General features: G+C 31.4%; 2 protein-coding genes across 3 annotated transcripts; both read left to right on the top strand.

Moving 5' to 3' along the window:
• Positions 1-1578: 1578 nt before the first annotated feature.
• LOC120172635 lies at positions 1579-4100 on the top strand. 2 transcript variants are annotated; one of them, XM_039180046.1, is made up of 3 exons: positions 1579-2115; positions 2281-2377; positions 3682-4100. In XM_039180046.1, the coding sequence occupies exons 1-2, from the start codon at positions 1741-1743 to the stop codon at positions 2287-2289; spliced, it is 384 nt and encodes a 127-aa protein (XP_039035977.1). In that variant the 5' UTR covers positions 1579-1740; the 3' UTR covers positions 2290-2377; positions 3682-4100. The 2 variants fall into 2 exon arrangements, with proteins under 2 accessions (XP_039035977.1, XP_039035978.1); XM_039180047.1 differs by having other exon boundaries at positions 3751-4100.
• LOC120172729 lies at positions 3038-5114 on the top strand. Its single transcript, XM_039180127.1, has 2 exons — positions 3038-3068; positions 4089-5114. Exons 1-2 carry the CDS (start codon positions 3038-3040, stop codon positions 4883-4885), a joined length of 828 nt encoding a protein of 275 aa, XP_039036058.1. The 3' UTR covers positions 4886-5114.
• Positions 5115-16759: the final 11645 nt, after the last annotated feature.

The following is a 16759-nucleotide window of genomic DNA, read 5'->3' on the forward strand; positions in this document are numbered from 1 at the left end:
TGGTACCTACGGATATGTTGCACCAGGTAAACTTTCCAAGCTTAGGGTTTACTTGTTTTTTTTTCTCTTATTTTAACTGTCTCATCAATTGTCGAAGTTTTGTGAATGCAGAGCTTGCTTATACCAAGGTTTGAGTCGAGGCGAGGCAACAATTGCCTTTGCTTGCTTAAGGTCGAACGCAAAGTTCCGGCCAACGATGAAGTGTGTGTCTCAGGAGTTTCTTTCTCAGAAAAGAGCGGTACCGGATCGTCTCCAAGTTGTCTGTGTGTTACAACTCAAGAACTATGACCTGTATATGGACGGTGAAGGCGAAATTGTCGGAGAATGCAGTCCAAGATTGTGGAATTCATGGTTGTTCTTCAACTTAATTCCCATGTCTAGCATTCTTCGAACAAGATAGTAAATTGCTTTCGGGATCACTGTGTATCTTGTCTTCTAGAGATAAAACTTTCATACCAATAAATAAAAGTATTTTCATCAACACCCGCTAGTGTTTTCGTAGGCTTTAATTTTTGGCATAGTTATTGTCGATTAAAGTGAAGATCAAACATTTTATTTATTATTATTTAATTAAAATCAAAATTATGAAAACTCAATCAATTATATTCAATTTGTAATAAATTTATATGTTAACCTGTCAACGAAATGCTTAAGATTATTTAAGAAAATAATTTATACCATCAATCTAATTACAAGCAATCAAACTATTAATATGAATATGTCAAATTAAAATAGACTCAATAATAATAATAATAATAATAATAATAATAATAATAATAATAATAATAATAATAATATAGACAGATAGGTAGATAGGTAGGTAGATAGATAGATAGATAAATAGATAGATAGATAGATAGGTCGGTAAGTAGATAAGTAGATAGGTAAGTAGGTAAGTTTAGATAAATAGATAGATGGATAGATAGATAGTGTGAAATTAATATTTCTATCATTTGAATTAATTTTATTTTATTGAATAATATATTTAGATTTAGGTATTCACTCTTTATCTATTTTATTATTAAAAATATTAAAATTTTATTTTTTAAATAAAATTATGATTTTTTATTTTATTAAGCTGATTACAAATTAATATATGTTATATATACTATCAACCATTTGATTGTAAATACTCAATCATCCTACTGTAACAGATAACATAAATTAAACAAAAATATAAAATAAGTGATTAATTTAATCAAATCAAACACGAATCTCAAATGACAACAATTAATTGTATTCTAAGAGCACTCTAACATTCGCTAGATATATTATAGGTAAAAGAGTAATTTTTGTTTTTGTAGTAAATTTAATTTATTATTTTTTGTCTCTATCGTATTTTTATATTAATTTAATCATCGAAATTACTCAATTACATTACATTAATGTATAACTATTCTCCTAACTTAAAATATTAAATTATAAGTCAGTGTTAAAATGTAAATATGTAATAAGATTAATTTTAAACCCTAAATTAGTGTTAGGGGGTAATAAAGTTATGGTTTAGGATATAGGGTTTATAACCAATTCCAGGGGATCGCCTTAATATTTAATTAAACCATTTTTGTGGGGCAGATATTTTCGTCTCTCTCTAAAATCTTCCCCTCTCACTCTCTGTAAAATCACTTCGTTTGATGCTTTCTCCGTTCGAACTTGGCCCGTTTAATTTCCTATTTCTTTTCGCAATCAATCGAAGAATTTGATTTCTTGAGGTAATTTTTTGATTGTTTGAATTCTAAGATGTCTAATTCTAGAAACCGTGAATTCGTTGACGATCGCTTGGATCAAAGCGGCAACGAAATGATCGATTCATCGGACGCGTCATCTTCAATGAACGGCATTGTTGAGGCCTCTGGAATGGCATCGAGACAGAACGGCGAGGAAAGGAACGGAATCGGACTCACGGAGCGGTTAACCGACATAATCGTTGAGGAAAACGATGGAGATTTGCTGTTTCAACAAAGCGATCGAGAGGATAGGATTTTGCTATGGTTACAAGCTTTGGATGTGCAAGTAATAGGCGCCTGTCGGACCAATGAAAGGTTAAAGCCTTTGTTGAAAACCAGTGTCTCAAACGGCGTTGCCGAGGATCGATTGTTAGCTCATTTGAGTCAGGTATATTGATAAATTTGAAGCTTTTGTTTATCCGTTTTAATTGAACTCTTAACATGAAAATTTAGTTGAAATTTGTACTTGCTTCGTAAAATTTTCGATTTGGTTTGCTTGTGTGTTTAATTTGATTTGTTTTCATAAAATCTCAACACTTTGAGCCATCGGAAGTTGGTATGATGGCGACGTGTTTTTGCATACCTTTGGTTTCAATTCGAGTGGGGAAGATCAACAAACAAGGGATTCATTTTCAGCCTACTGCTTTAAGGTAATTGAATATTTATTGATATTGTTGGATTTATCATAGATTAACCTGGCCTGGATATCGTGTTCAGTTTATGAATATATATTATTCTTTGTTGTTGCAAACCATGAGCATTTATCCATGACATATGTCACACAGCCATATGCTTATATATTGTCAACAAGTTCTATAGAATTTTTACATTCTGCTCTCTCTAGAAACTATTCTTTCATGGTATATTTGTTTCACTTAAATCTGGGATCGTCAAATTAGTTAGTTAATCATTAGTTTGGAATATTAAAGACAAATTATAGATGTAGCACATTTTCCCCTAGATTTTTATCCATAATGTAATGGTCTCATTCCTTTGACCTTTCATGATCCTTAAGCATATAGTACTTTCGCAATTTACCTTGGATTACTACTACTCTTTTCTGCCCTTTTAGGGTTTTGATCTTATTTTTGAAATTATGGAACTATCAAATTAGTGAGCTAATGCTTAGTTTGAAATATTACAGACTAATTATGGATATAGCACACCTTTCCCTAGATTTTCTTCCATAATTCTTATTCATTAGTGATACCTTTTATCTTTCATAGTCTTTAAGCTTATAGCATTTAGGCAAATTGCCTTGGATTACTGCAACTCTTTTCTACCCTTTCTGTCTCTGTTTGGGAATTAAGATGGTTTTAATCAACCGCATAATGTTATACGGTAATGCTTTCAATATTCCATGCAGGCAGCTGATATAATTATAAAACATATATGATTTAGAATGTTCTGGTTGTCATAGTATGTAACCCATATATAATAATGTAAGTTTGCATGTAATGTATTATCACACATTTACTGACATTTGCAAGTAACATATTTCCTTGTTTTTCTTATATTAACTCAACTTCGCTACATTGGCGGCTCCAACCCTTTTCTTAATCTTTGAATTTGGTCTAATTCTTAATTGTGGTGATTGTTTCTCTTTTGATCATGATTGATGTTTACTAAAGGCATTATTCTTAATATAGCCTTGTGTTGAGTCCATATCTGATCAATTTCATGATTTATTATATTGGTGCATCTTATCTGGTTGCATTCAAAGCATGGTTAGAAGTTTGGAGTTTTGTCTAATTTATCATGCTTTGGTTACTTTTGTCTGTAAAAAACTCTATATCTGTATCTTCTATTAACATTTGCTTATAGTGTTCTAATCTAGCAACTAGTTGAATTGATTTCATGTGTTGAAATCTGTTCTGTAGTACCACGTTTACTGTACTTGACAATTTGAATGGAAGGTGTATATCTTGTTGTTGATAATTAGTAGAAATTGCAGGGTTCTATTTCAGCTTGTTGTTGGTCATCATGTTCATGCTTCCAAATAAATATATCTTTTCGCTTGTAGGTAAAGTGGGCGTATTCTGTAATGATCTCTGAATTTTGAGGAAATAAAGGTAGTTTCATCTCCTATATTATGTATATGATTGGCTGCTGCTGTTTCGTGGATATACGGTTCTTTATCAAGGTTGCTTAAGTCCAAGATCGAGTTCTTTCAAAGAGGAATTGGCTTGAAACTTATCTTTCCCAAGGAGCACTGCCAAGGATAAGTTACGAAGGCGCGGAGATAACTATCATCTGGTAGCTGAGAACCTTACAATTGCTTCACCTATTACAAACAATTCTTTGGAATGTGAAATCGACAAGAGTTGTTCATTTACTCCAAGTTTCCTTGAATCACTTGAGAAATTTACGGTTCCTCCAACTCTGAGCAGTGTTTCCCAAGTTTCCACCTTAGGTTCTCCCTTCTTTTCTCCTTACTATTGTTGGTGCCCCCTGGATCATCTACTGTGCAACACACAGCCGCCTCTCATCTCCCTGCCTCCTCAATCGGATCTTTCAAGCTTCCGCCACTTTCGTCAATATTGCCAACAAATGGTGTATCCAGCTCATTGAAACCTCCTCTTCCTCTTGGTCGTGCCAATGTTCCCTCCCTTGATTTTTCCAGCTTTCCTCCCAGAACCGTTGGTCCGACTGCCCTTGGCAAGTCACAGCAAATTCCAACCTTCACACCTTTGATTTGTGATCCCATAGTTCATATTCCGGTCATCGGCGTTTGCTCTTCAGGACAAGGCTACTTGGTTAGTGCTGGTCCTACCATATCAACTACAATCCCTCCATTGCATCCAAACCTTGTGAACCCATTATTACCCGATGCTACCAATTCTGTGGTGGAGAAAGGTGCAAGAGAAACTCTCCGGCTGCTCATCAGCAGCTCAACTCAGAGCAACCCTCCATTGATTGATGTACTACCAGCGGTTCTAACTGCTACCGACGAGAAAAAGGGTATCCTTGTTACTGGAAGCAGGGGGCTGTACGGTGGAACTAGAGATGTTAGCGGCATTGCCACCATGAGTTTCGCTACACTTTCGTCAACCTCCATGGAAGATAGCTTTATAAGACAATGTAGCAGCAGTCATGATAATCCCGATACGAAGAAGCCGAGGGAATCTATGCTCGGAAGGTTCTTGTTCAATCAGTGATGGCAGTGCTGCTAAGCTTTCGGACTGAAAAGGAGTTTAGTGGTCTAAATAAAACGAATAGGCAATGTTTTTGCTTTCCGTGTAGATCTTTTGTTGGTTGAAAGTGAAAACTGTAACGCAATCTGCAGTTCGTCATATTTCTAATTTCTACCATTTCTTGAATGCAAGTGAGATTCATTGAGCGTGGCTCCATGGCTTTCGTTCATGAAATCTATTCACTTTTATAATATGTTATTTTATTTTTATATATTATATTATATTTGTTCTATCTCGGTTAAAATATTAGAGTTGACTTGATCAAATTTTTTAACTTTAATATCAACGATTTTAAATATTTTAATTTTATAAATATATATTTAATAACTACTACATTTAAAATAGTTTTATAAAATCAATAAGATACTTTAAATAGTAAGTAGTTAAAAGTTGAAAGAAAAAAAGGTCAGATAAAAATTAGAATTTAACAACTTCATCCGGAACGGGATGAGTGTTGTAATGTATCTGACCTACGTATATATATGGAGATTCTACGTATAAAAAGGGGGACGCTAAATATTTGCATAGGATAGGTAGCGTCCCCCTTTGAACCTTTCCTTATGAAAATGTGTTTACCTTACTGGCTGTCCAGTAAATGTGATGTCTTTGAACTGTCCTGTCGTTTGTGTAAGCGATGACATACCTCACACAAAGATCTTACTGACAAGAGTTTGGTTCTCATGGTTATGTCCATATAGCAGTGGATATCTCTTGGTTCTGCAAGAGCTTAGAGAACTATGCCCCAATAGTCTCTTTGAAGTTTCTCCACTTCACTCTCACATAGGTGACTTTGTTGTTCGATTCAACGAAACACATATTGGTCATTAAAATCATTGTTTAACCTTATCCACATTTTAACCACTGTTTTCATCATAGGAATAGGCTTGGGGATGAAAACCCCCCCACAATGACCTCACCAGGTCTATGCAAGTAGGTTGTCCCATTGAACCTAGATCTTGGGATATCAAGTCAACTAGGTTGGGTGTTCCTTCACATAAAGCCTTAACAATTCATGGGCTTTAGTCTCATTCCTCTTGATGTTTATCAACTTGATATCGATTCAACCCATTAGTTAGCGGATCCGTAATGTTATCTTTTGATCTTACAAAATCAATAGAAATAACTCCAGTTGAGATCAGTTATCTAATGGTATTGTGTCGACGTCACATGTGTCTTGACTTACCATTATACATTACATTTTGTCCTCTACCAATTATTGTTTGGTTATCACAATATATACATATTTTGGGTACATGTTTGGCCATTCAGGAATATCCTCCAAAAAATTTCGTAACCATTATGCCTCTTCTCTAGTTTTGTCCAAGGCTACAAACTCAGATTCCATCGTGGATCTGGTTATAATTATTTGTCTTGAGGATTTCCATGACACAACTCCTCTCCCCAATGTGAAAATATAACCATTTATGCCTTTGGTATCTTGAATATCATATATCCAATTGGCATTAGAGAATCCTTCTAACACAGCAGGATCTCTAGAATAATGCAATCCATAGTTTCGAGTATATCTGAGATATCTCAATACCCTTACAATTGCTTTACAGTGTTTCTCCCCTGGATTTCTTGTAAATCTTCTTAAACTGCTTACAGTGAAAGCAATATCAGGTCTAGTGCAACTCATAAGGTACATTAGACTGCCTATGATCCTTGTATATTCCACTTGATTAACACTTTCACCTTTATTTTTAGATAGATGTTGACTTATATCTATCGGAGTTTTGACTACACCAGAATCATCCTTGCTAAAATTTTCAAGAATCTTGTCTACATAGTGTGACTGAGTCAATATGAGACCTTCATATGACCTTTAGATTTGGATGCCCAAAATCATGTCAGCAAGTCGCATGTCTTTCATGTCAAATTTGGAATTTAACATATTTTTGGTACGTTTTATCATTTCATTGTTACTTACAACAATGAGTATGTCATCAACATATAGGCATAGGATTATATATCTATCAACAGTGATTTTGACATGCTCACATTTGTCACACTCATTTATTTTAAATCCATATGATATCATAACACTATCAAATTTTTCATGCTATTGCTTTGGTGCTTACTTAAGTCCATATAATGACTTTACCAACATACATACTTTCTTTTCTTGTCTTGGAGTTACATAACCCTCAGGTTGTTCCATATAAATTTCCTCATCAAGGTCTCCATTAAGAAAAACGGTCTTAACGTTCATTTGATGTACTTCTAAATTTCGTAAAGCGATAATTGCAAGTATCATTCTTATAGAAGTTATTCTTGATACGAGTGAATATGTATCAAAGTAATCAAGACCTTCCTTTTGTCGGTACCCTTTAATAACCAATCTGGCTTTGTATTTATCAATTGTTCCATCTGCTTTCATTTTTCGTTTGAAAATCCATTTAGAATTTAATGGTTTAATTCCATGAGGAAGATCCACTAATTCCCACGTATGATTTTGCATGATGGAATCAATTTCACTCTTGATGGCTTCTTTCCAAAAATTACTTTCAGATGAACGTATAACTTCGCTATAAGTTACAGGTTCAGTCTCTAGCATATAGGTTAGAAAATCCGATCCAAAGGATTTTTCTACCCGTGCCCTTTTACTTATTCTTGGCTCTATCTCGACTTCAACCTCTTGTTGGAAGTCTTAACTATTATCATTAATAGTTTCTAAAGTTCGTTTCCTTGAACTTGAGCCAACTTCTCTAATTTTACAAGGAAATATATTTTCAAAGAATGAGGCATTTTTAGATTCTAATATCATATTCTTATGAATTTATGGATTCTTTAATTCATGCACAAGAAATCGATATGCATTGTTGTGGTGAGCATAGCCAATGAAAATACAATCCACTATTTTAGGACCTATTTTCATTTGCTTTGATAAAGGAGTCATTACCTTTGCAAGACACCCCCACACTTTCAAGTAATTGTAAGAATGTTTCTTGCCTATCCACAACTCATATGGTGTCTTGTCTTTTTTCTTGCGGGATACCTTATTTAAAAGGTAATTTGCTGATAAGACAGCTTCCCCCACATGTTCTGTGACAACCCAAAACTTCCTAGCATAGCATTCATCATTTTCTTTAATGTTTGATTTTTTCGCTCTGCTACTCCATTCGATTGAGGAGAGTATGATGGCGTTACTTCATGAATAATACCATGTTATGTACAATATTGACCAAATGGTTCAAAATATTCACCACCACGATCACTTCTCACCCTCTTAATCATTTTGTTAAGTTGGGTTTCAACTTCCTGCTTATAGAGAATAAATTTTTCTATAGCTTCATCTTTGCTTTTAAGCAAATATACATAGCAATATTTTGTGCTATCGTCAATGAAGGTAATAAAATATTTATTCCCTCCTCTAGTTTGAACAAATTTTAAGTCACAAACATAACTGTGTATTAGATCAAGAGGTTATGTATTTTTTTCAACAGGTTTAAATGAAGACCTTGTTAGTTTAGCTTCAACATATGTTTCATATTTATGATTATAATTAATGTTAAATAGGGGATTGTGTTCTAAGTTAATTAATCTACGTAAAGTATCCTAATTAACATGTTTGAGTCTACCATGCCATAAATTTAATGACTCAATCATATAAACATAAGAAGAAGAAACATTCTTATTTATATTTTTAGCTTTTACAGAGATAGCATTGAGTTTCCACACATTGTTCAATACATATCCCCTTCCATAAATATTCCCCCTTTTGATAAAACTAACTTATGGGATTCAAACACCATCATAAAGTCATGTATACTTAGGAGGGTCCTAGAGACAAGGTTCTTTCGTATGTCAGGCACATACAACACGTTTTGAAGTTTCAACTCTTTGTCAGAAGTCATCTTTAAAATTACAGTGACTTTCCTCTTGATCTTGGAAGTTGCAACATTGCCCATATAGAGCTTTTCTCCTTTCTCACAAGAAACCAACTCTGCAAAGGAGTCATTGTCACAACAAATATGGCGTGTGGCACCAGTATCAAGCCACCATTCTCTTGGATTTGAATCGACCAAGTGAACTTCAGTGACCACAACACATAGGTCAAGTTTAGATACTTCCTTGGAAATTTTTGTCACAACATTAGCCTATTTTGTTCTGGACCTTTTTGGAAGCCCACATTCAGATGACATGTGTCCCATCTTATTGAAATTAAAGCATTTCCCTTGGAATTTTTTCTTCTTAGAAATACCGCCTCTTGGTCCTAGTTTAGACTCAATTTAAGCTTGCTTTCTTTTCTTGAAGTCCTTTTTGACTTCCATCACATTTGCCTTGGTAATGTTATGATTGGCTGTTTTGTTTAGCCTTTTAGCCGTTCATCGATTGTCTTCTTCAATCTGAAGTCTCACAATCAGATCTTCCACTGTCATTTCTTTTCTCTTATGCTTAAGATAATTCTTAAAGTCATTCCAAGTAGGCAGAAGTTTTTCAATAATGGCTGCCACCTGAAAGGATTCACTTATAATCATCCCTTCTGCGAGAATACCATGAATGATCAGTTGGAATTCTTGCACATGATTCACAACATTTTTAGAATCAACCATTGCAAAGTTTAAGAATTTGGCAACTAAGAATTTCTTAGCACCATCATATTCAGTTTTGTACTTATGGTCCAATGATTCTCATAGTTCCTTAGTCATTTTTTTTACGTTGTATACTTCATAAAGTGCATCAGATAAACCATTCAAGATGTAGTTACGACATAGAAAATTAGAGTGCTTCCATGCTTCGTTAATGTTGAATGTGGTTGCAGCATCCACTTCATCCTCTCTAATAATAGGAGGATCATCCTTCAAAAATTTGGCCAGATTCAATGTCGTCAAATAAAACAACATTTTCTGTTGCCATGTTTTGAAATTCTCTCCATTAAATTTCGCAGGCTTTTCATTATGACTCATGGTCATAGGTAACGTTTGGCTCGTAGTCTGAGTCTGTGTAGCGACAACCGCGTTAGATTGTGAATTGGATGAAGTATCAAACATTTTTCTGTAATCGGAATCAAAACCGAAATAATAAATATAATATGAAACGAAATACATATTAACCTAACTATTACCACGATAATCTGTTTGATTTTAGATTGAACTACAACACAAGGAATATGTCTTAAGATTGTTGAAAATTATTGAAAAATAGTGTTGTAGTATTATAATATAAAAATTTCGTTTCAATAATAAAGTTAAAAAAATTTGAAATTAAAATAGAACCTGTAATCGGATGGAATTGAATAAATAGAAGAAGAGTTTTGTTGAGGCCTGAATGAACAGTTTCCTTAAGACAGATTTGTCCTCTCCTCGGTGCTTTGAGTAATGTTGGACGTCGGTCTCCCAAGATACAACAATAAACGTTCACAACAGTAAGCACAACCGTAGTGAACAATCAAACACAATCTTTGTCTTTATCTATCACCGGAAAATGACTTTGGAAGAATCGGAGAATTAAAAGGAAAGTAACTGAAAGGAATAGTAAAAAGTTGTGTTGAGATGTGTCACAATTTAGCCTTTATATAGGGATAAGAATTTGTATTGAAATGTTAAGACCTTTATTGAAATGTTAGGACCTTTAAATGAAATGACTTAACCATTTGATTAAAAATCATAACATTTTGATCAAAAAGTTAACATGAAAAGACATTACTTTTGGGGTGAAATGAAATAACTATTTTTAATGAAAAGAATTAATTATTTTCATGAATAGTCATAATCAATTCATTCGTATTTTCCAACATTTATAACAGATATCACTTTGTAATCACTTTACCTTAATAAAAAACAAACTTAGGATTCATATGTTAAGGTAAACTACATATTTAGTACCTAAATTATTAGTTTTGATCTATTTTAGTACTTAAACTTTTAGTTTTTTTAAAATCATGGCTAATATTTATTTTTCATTTACTTTTAGTACATTGCCGTTATAAACTTAACGTGTTTAGTACTTAACTGTCAGTTTTGGTCATTTTTAGAACTTAAACTTTAAAAAAAACTTCAAAACTTAACGTTAAATTTTGAACAGATATTAAAATTAAACAAAAACTAAAGTTTTTAACGACATGTACTAAAATGAAACAAAAAGTGAACTTTAGGCATGATTTAAAAAAATTAAAGTTTAAATTTTAAAACTAATTAAAATTTATAGTTTATGTACTAAATACATAAATTATCCTATATTTTAAATAAAATCAGATTTGACATCATATTCCACTATATTAACATCCAGTTTAAATTATCATTACTTTTTTAATGAAAAAGATGAATTCATAATATATGAATTGTCGAAAAATAAATTTATAACTTTTGATAATCGGATAGACTAAAAATAATAGCACCATATAATTAAAGAATTATTTTGTAATTCAACAAAGTTGTATTATATAAATTGGGGATATTTTTGTATTTTACCCATTATTTTACATAGATAACTGAACCTCGATTTTCTTCGTCCCATCGTTTCTCTTTCACTGCCTATGGGCTCGTTTTCCAAAGTTATAGCACTACCAGGTATAAATACGGACCTGCACTACATCCAAGCATTAAATACAACATTGTGTATTTTATTTTTAAGGGTATAATACAGTTTAGGTTTTTTATTGTATTAATCTAGAGTGATTCTAATTAGTAGTATTTATTTTTAAAACTCTTAATTATTTAATAATAAATATTTAAATACTTTGGTAATAACGGGAGATTGAACCGGTAATTTTTAGAGATAATGAGTATCTTATAATCATTAAGATATTTTGGTTTATCACTCGATTAAAATATTATTATAAATTATATCATTAAAATTAAAATAAATGTTTAATATGATATAATATAATAATATCTTAAATTTTTATAACTTATATAATCTATTAGTTTTATCTTAATTTAATATCAATGTTTTTAGTTTTAATTCATAAACCAAAACAAATACTTACATTAAAAACTCAATTAAAATATTCCCCATTATTGTTATATGTGGGAAATTATTTCAAAAGAATCATACAGCTCTAGGGTCTAGAGTAAATATAATAATATGAAAACGATACATGCCCACACGTCAACATTTATTTAATATAAATTATTAACACACTAAGTGTATAAAAACATATAAATATAATATTTTAAAAATAAAAGTTTTTGCTTAGTAGTTGTAATCGATGACTTGAATTCAAGGGTGACAATTATGTCATACCTTTAACCTTATATGCTTGTACTAAACAAAGAAAAGTATTGAATATAAGGAGTGGTCCCAGGAAGGGGTTGATGCGTTCTCTTTAGAGGATTCATATTCGAATAATTTAATTCGTACATGTACGTGAATTTATCTGCATTTAAAGTCGAAAAAAATCTTATTTTATGATTGGATAAAATTTATTTTAATCTGAAATATTAAAATTTAAAACCCTAAACTTTAACTTCCGGACCTTAAACTTTATATCTAAACCCTAAACTCAGTGTATAAGATCAAACCCATGAATAAATCTATATGTTAGTCTAGTTTTCATCTTTTCCATTTTAGCTTTTATTTTTTTCCCTTTTCAAATAATTGCATCGATTTAAGAGACTAAACAACTTCGATATTCTGTACTCAATTTACTAAAAGAAATAACATTTCCATTGTAATTATGGACAAGAATAAACACAAGAAGAAGACTATTGGGAAGGAAATTTCAACACCAATACTTTGAGCTATTTCAAATTGAGAGGAGGCTATTGAGTATTGACCCAAGGCGATGAGAGATTGTTATTGTAAATACATACTACAATCTAAGGTTTGCGTTGGTTCATCTCCCATGATTTCTTTTTTCGAAGTACAAAATCAAAATCGATTTTTCAGAGTTAGTTTTTTATTTCATTTTTGAATAGACTAGTTTTTGAAATCAAAGTGTTTAAGACTGTAGATTTTACAATCTCTCAGAAACAAAAGTAATTTTTTGTAAAACAACGAGAAAAGAGGAGATACAGACCGAACTTGATGTTGGTGATGAAGAAGATAATGTCTTGAACAGAGGTCGAATGAGCTATGAAGGTGGTAAAAATGTGATTTTGGGTTATCTTCATTCATTTTTCCCTTTATTTTCCTGTTTGTTTATTGAGAAACATAAAACAAAAGAAATAATGAGAAAATGAAATAGGATACAAGATGAAATTAAAACACGTCATTTGTTATGTACTGATTGAATCAACTTCTTTAAATGATCGCAACATAAAAAATCTGAAAATAAAAAAAAAATAAAAGTTTAGAGTTAAATAAAATAAAATAGTATAATTTAGAAGTTTCATTTTAAATAAACCTTAAGAAAATAAGAAAAAAAACAAGACAACAAAACACAAACATTTGATTTGATTGAAGAAGAAATCTAAGATATCAAACAAAAGAAGTTAAAATGTCTTAGTCTGAATCATTAAAAAGAGAGCACTGGACTGTCGTTAATTCTAAATAATAATAAGCAGGTGTGAGGGACCGTGTTGTTGATAAAGTAGAGGACCGCCTATCCCATGTATACTTAATTCCTGCCCGCTCTGGACCTTAATACATGTCTTATAGGCCAAACTTGTCCGATAATAGACATGTCATTCTCATTTGAACTCGATTTAAAAAAAAATAGTTTGAGATAAATATAAAAAAAGTATATGTTCGGATGTTCTTTTAGTCTATTAACAATGTAAATACCCTAAAAACATAACTATTCGAATCTGATATATCTAAGAAGAACTACATTATCCTTTATTATTGAGATCACTCAATAAATCCAAATTACAAATTTCATACAATAAAATTAATAACTCAAATCAGTTCGATCTAAACTCTACTTTAAAATAATATGAATAAGTAATTTAATTCAGAAAATCCAACTAATAAATCCAAAATGACTCAACACATTCGATCATTAAATCTATTCAAATGTTAAGTTATTCGTTCTAATGAATAAATTCAACTTATATAGTGAAATTTTGGATAAAAGTTTACTAAATGCCTTTTGTTGGACTCGAAATTTTATTTTATTAAAGAATATAGTCTATTTAACTTATAGACAATTCAATATCTTTTAAAAAGTAAATATTTTGTTTTGTTTTGAAAATAATAATGAATGACTCAATCGAAATTTGGATAAGAAGGTTGAATAATATTATTTAAATTGAATAAAAAGGCAGACTGTCCCTAATTAATAAATATTTTGTTTTAGATTCGCAATCTTTTAAAAGGTTTTATGAGAATCTTCCATATGCCATATATGAATAATAGTTTTAAGAGTAAACTACCCTAATGTAGTTGAACTTTAAGATTTGTATCAATTTACTATTGAATTTTAAATTGGTTTAATTTAATTTTAAATTTAATTAAAATATCGAGTCATTAAATTTTTAACGGTTGGATGACGTAACAGTTTAATGTCGATTCATGTAAATATGAAATGCAAAAAAAAATCTACCTCATGATCATCTTCATCAAATTTAGAATATTTTTATCCATTTTTAGTCGTCGTTAAAATCCGTCATTCTTTAGCATCTTTTATGTTAAATACTTTCTCGGTTTATTTTTTTCAAAACCTTTTAAATCTCATAAAATTAAACAAAAAGTTTGTTTTCCTGAATTTGAATATTTTGAACTGTTTGCTCGAAAATTCAAATGGTGAGGAATAATATTCTTTCAAGAAGACTCCTTAAAACTAATGAATGCTTTTTCAGATTTGTGGGGTGCTTGCTAAAAAATATGAGCGATGATTGGTATTTTTTTGAGATGACAACAACATACTTTAAAACTAGACTCATCAAATGGCATTCAAAGGAAACTGAAGTATTAGAATGTCAAATATGTATATAGATTTTCATCCATTTTGAGTGGATTCAAGGAAAACCAATATGAGGAGAAGAAAGAAGAGTGAAATGGAAATATTTTGATGTTGATCTTGTCACTAATTGTGACCAATGTTGGGGGGTAATTGATCGACAATGACGATTGAAGTAGTACATGTTTTTATGCATGAACCAAATTGATATGTAAACTAAAGTTTAATACCTAAAAATGAATCTTTTTAAAATTCAATGACAAAATCGATAAACAAACTGAAATTCACTAAATAAAATTATAACATCGTCATGTCATTAACGATTTAACGATTCTATCAATTCTAAAATTGAAACAACTTAAAATCCAATGATGAAAATGATACACAACCTAAATTTTAATAATATTCAGTGTGATTTACTCCTAGTTTTAATTTTGTTTTATATTTGTTGACAAGTTTACAACTAATCAAATATTAATGGATGGTTTAAATCATGACAAATACTAAAAAGTCAAAAGGAATTAGGATTATTAATGAAAGATTGTAGGTGATTATGATGATGGTGACGATGATAACTTGCTAATTATATACTTGATCAACGTGAATTGACTTTTTGTCAAATAAATATTTTGACTAATTATTAACTTCTAGTATTCTCAAGTTAATTTCAACCTAAAATGATTCGAAATGTCTAGAACTGGGAATTTTATACTTCACAAGTTGTATTAAAAGATTGTTAAATATTCTTATTGTTTATTTTTAATTTTGGCCCTCGAACTTTTTAAAAGAGTTGTTATGTGTAACCCCCTCAGACCGATACAGATAGCCCGATCCGATCTGGAGTATCACATTAGGGCCACCGGAGCGACCCACTGTAAAAATAGCAAAATATTTAAAACTTTTTATCAGAACATGTAAACTTATAAAATTATGTATCAATATAAAAAAATAAAACAGATTTTCAAACTCAGATATAAAATAAAATACAATCTACATGCCCCCTAATCACATGTACCATCCTTTGAAAGCAACGTCGAAAGAACTCCCTTACAGAAATCGATAGATGCACTGGTACAATCCTTTTAAGCTACAATGGTGAGTAATAGAATGAGCTTCGAAAAGCTCAGTAATACAGGACTACCAGTTGATGCTGCAAGACATGCTGATAAATGGAAAACCATATTATTTCTTATTTAATCAAACGTATATCGGTTTTCAGAATAATTTGGGTTACACTAGTAGTTCAACGAATAGAAGCCATGAATATCTCAGTTCATAGGAAGCATTCATAATATCACAATTTCAGGAGATCGAATAGGATTTATAGTGTGTTCCATCAGTACGATAAAATCATAATAGGTACACTAATCAAATGATAGTTCAGTAAATCCCATAAACCATACTGTAGTGGAGCTTTTTAAACTCTTATTTTAAAACCATCGTACAAAGAGTTAACCTAAGGGAACATCTTAGGGCCTGAGAGCCTACCCAAGAAAGTTCGGAGCCACAGGGCCTACCTAAGAACACATCTTAGGGTCGCAGGGCCTACCCGAGAATGATCTCAGGGCCGCAGAGCCTACCTAAGAGTCACATTAGGTCCATAAAAATTTTCCAGCTTGATCAGAGTTGTACTATACAAATCTGTATCTCCAAGATACAATTTATACCGTGATACAAATCCATAAGCCATCACCATTAAGTCGGTGCATCCATAAAACAGTAACCATAGATTTCAGTGTACCTTATGTTAAAACTACAAAACTATTTATTAAAAAAATATAAGGAACACACTAGAGAAATCCTAGTACTTATCAGAGGCATTTTGTAGTTATCAGCATAAATAACATGAAACTGATGTCTTTTGATCAGATCCCAAGAACAAAGTCCTATTGAAAAGGAGTCAATTACTAGTCGTTCAAATCAGACATTTAAATCGATACTTTAGAATCCCACTATGATTCAGGTGCATCTGAAAGGTGTTCAGGAACCTTTATACAAAATAATTCTATATTCAAATTTACTGAGAGTGATTCCATTACCCAAACAATAAG

This window comes from Hibiscus syriacus, unplaced genomic scaffold, assembly GCF_006381635.1.
Source record: "Hibiscus syriacus cultivar Baekdansim isolate YM2019G1 unplaced genomic scaffold, ASM638163v2 tig00111877_pilon, whole genome shotgun sequence".
Lineage (NCBI taxonomy): Eukaryota > Viridiplantae > Streptophyta > Magnoliopsida > Malvales > Malvaceae > Hibiscus > Hibiscus syriacus.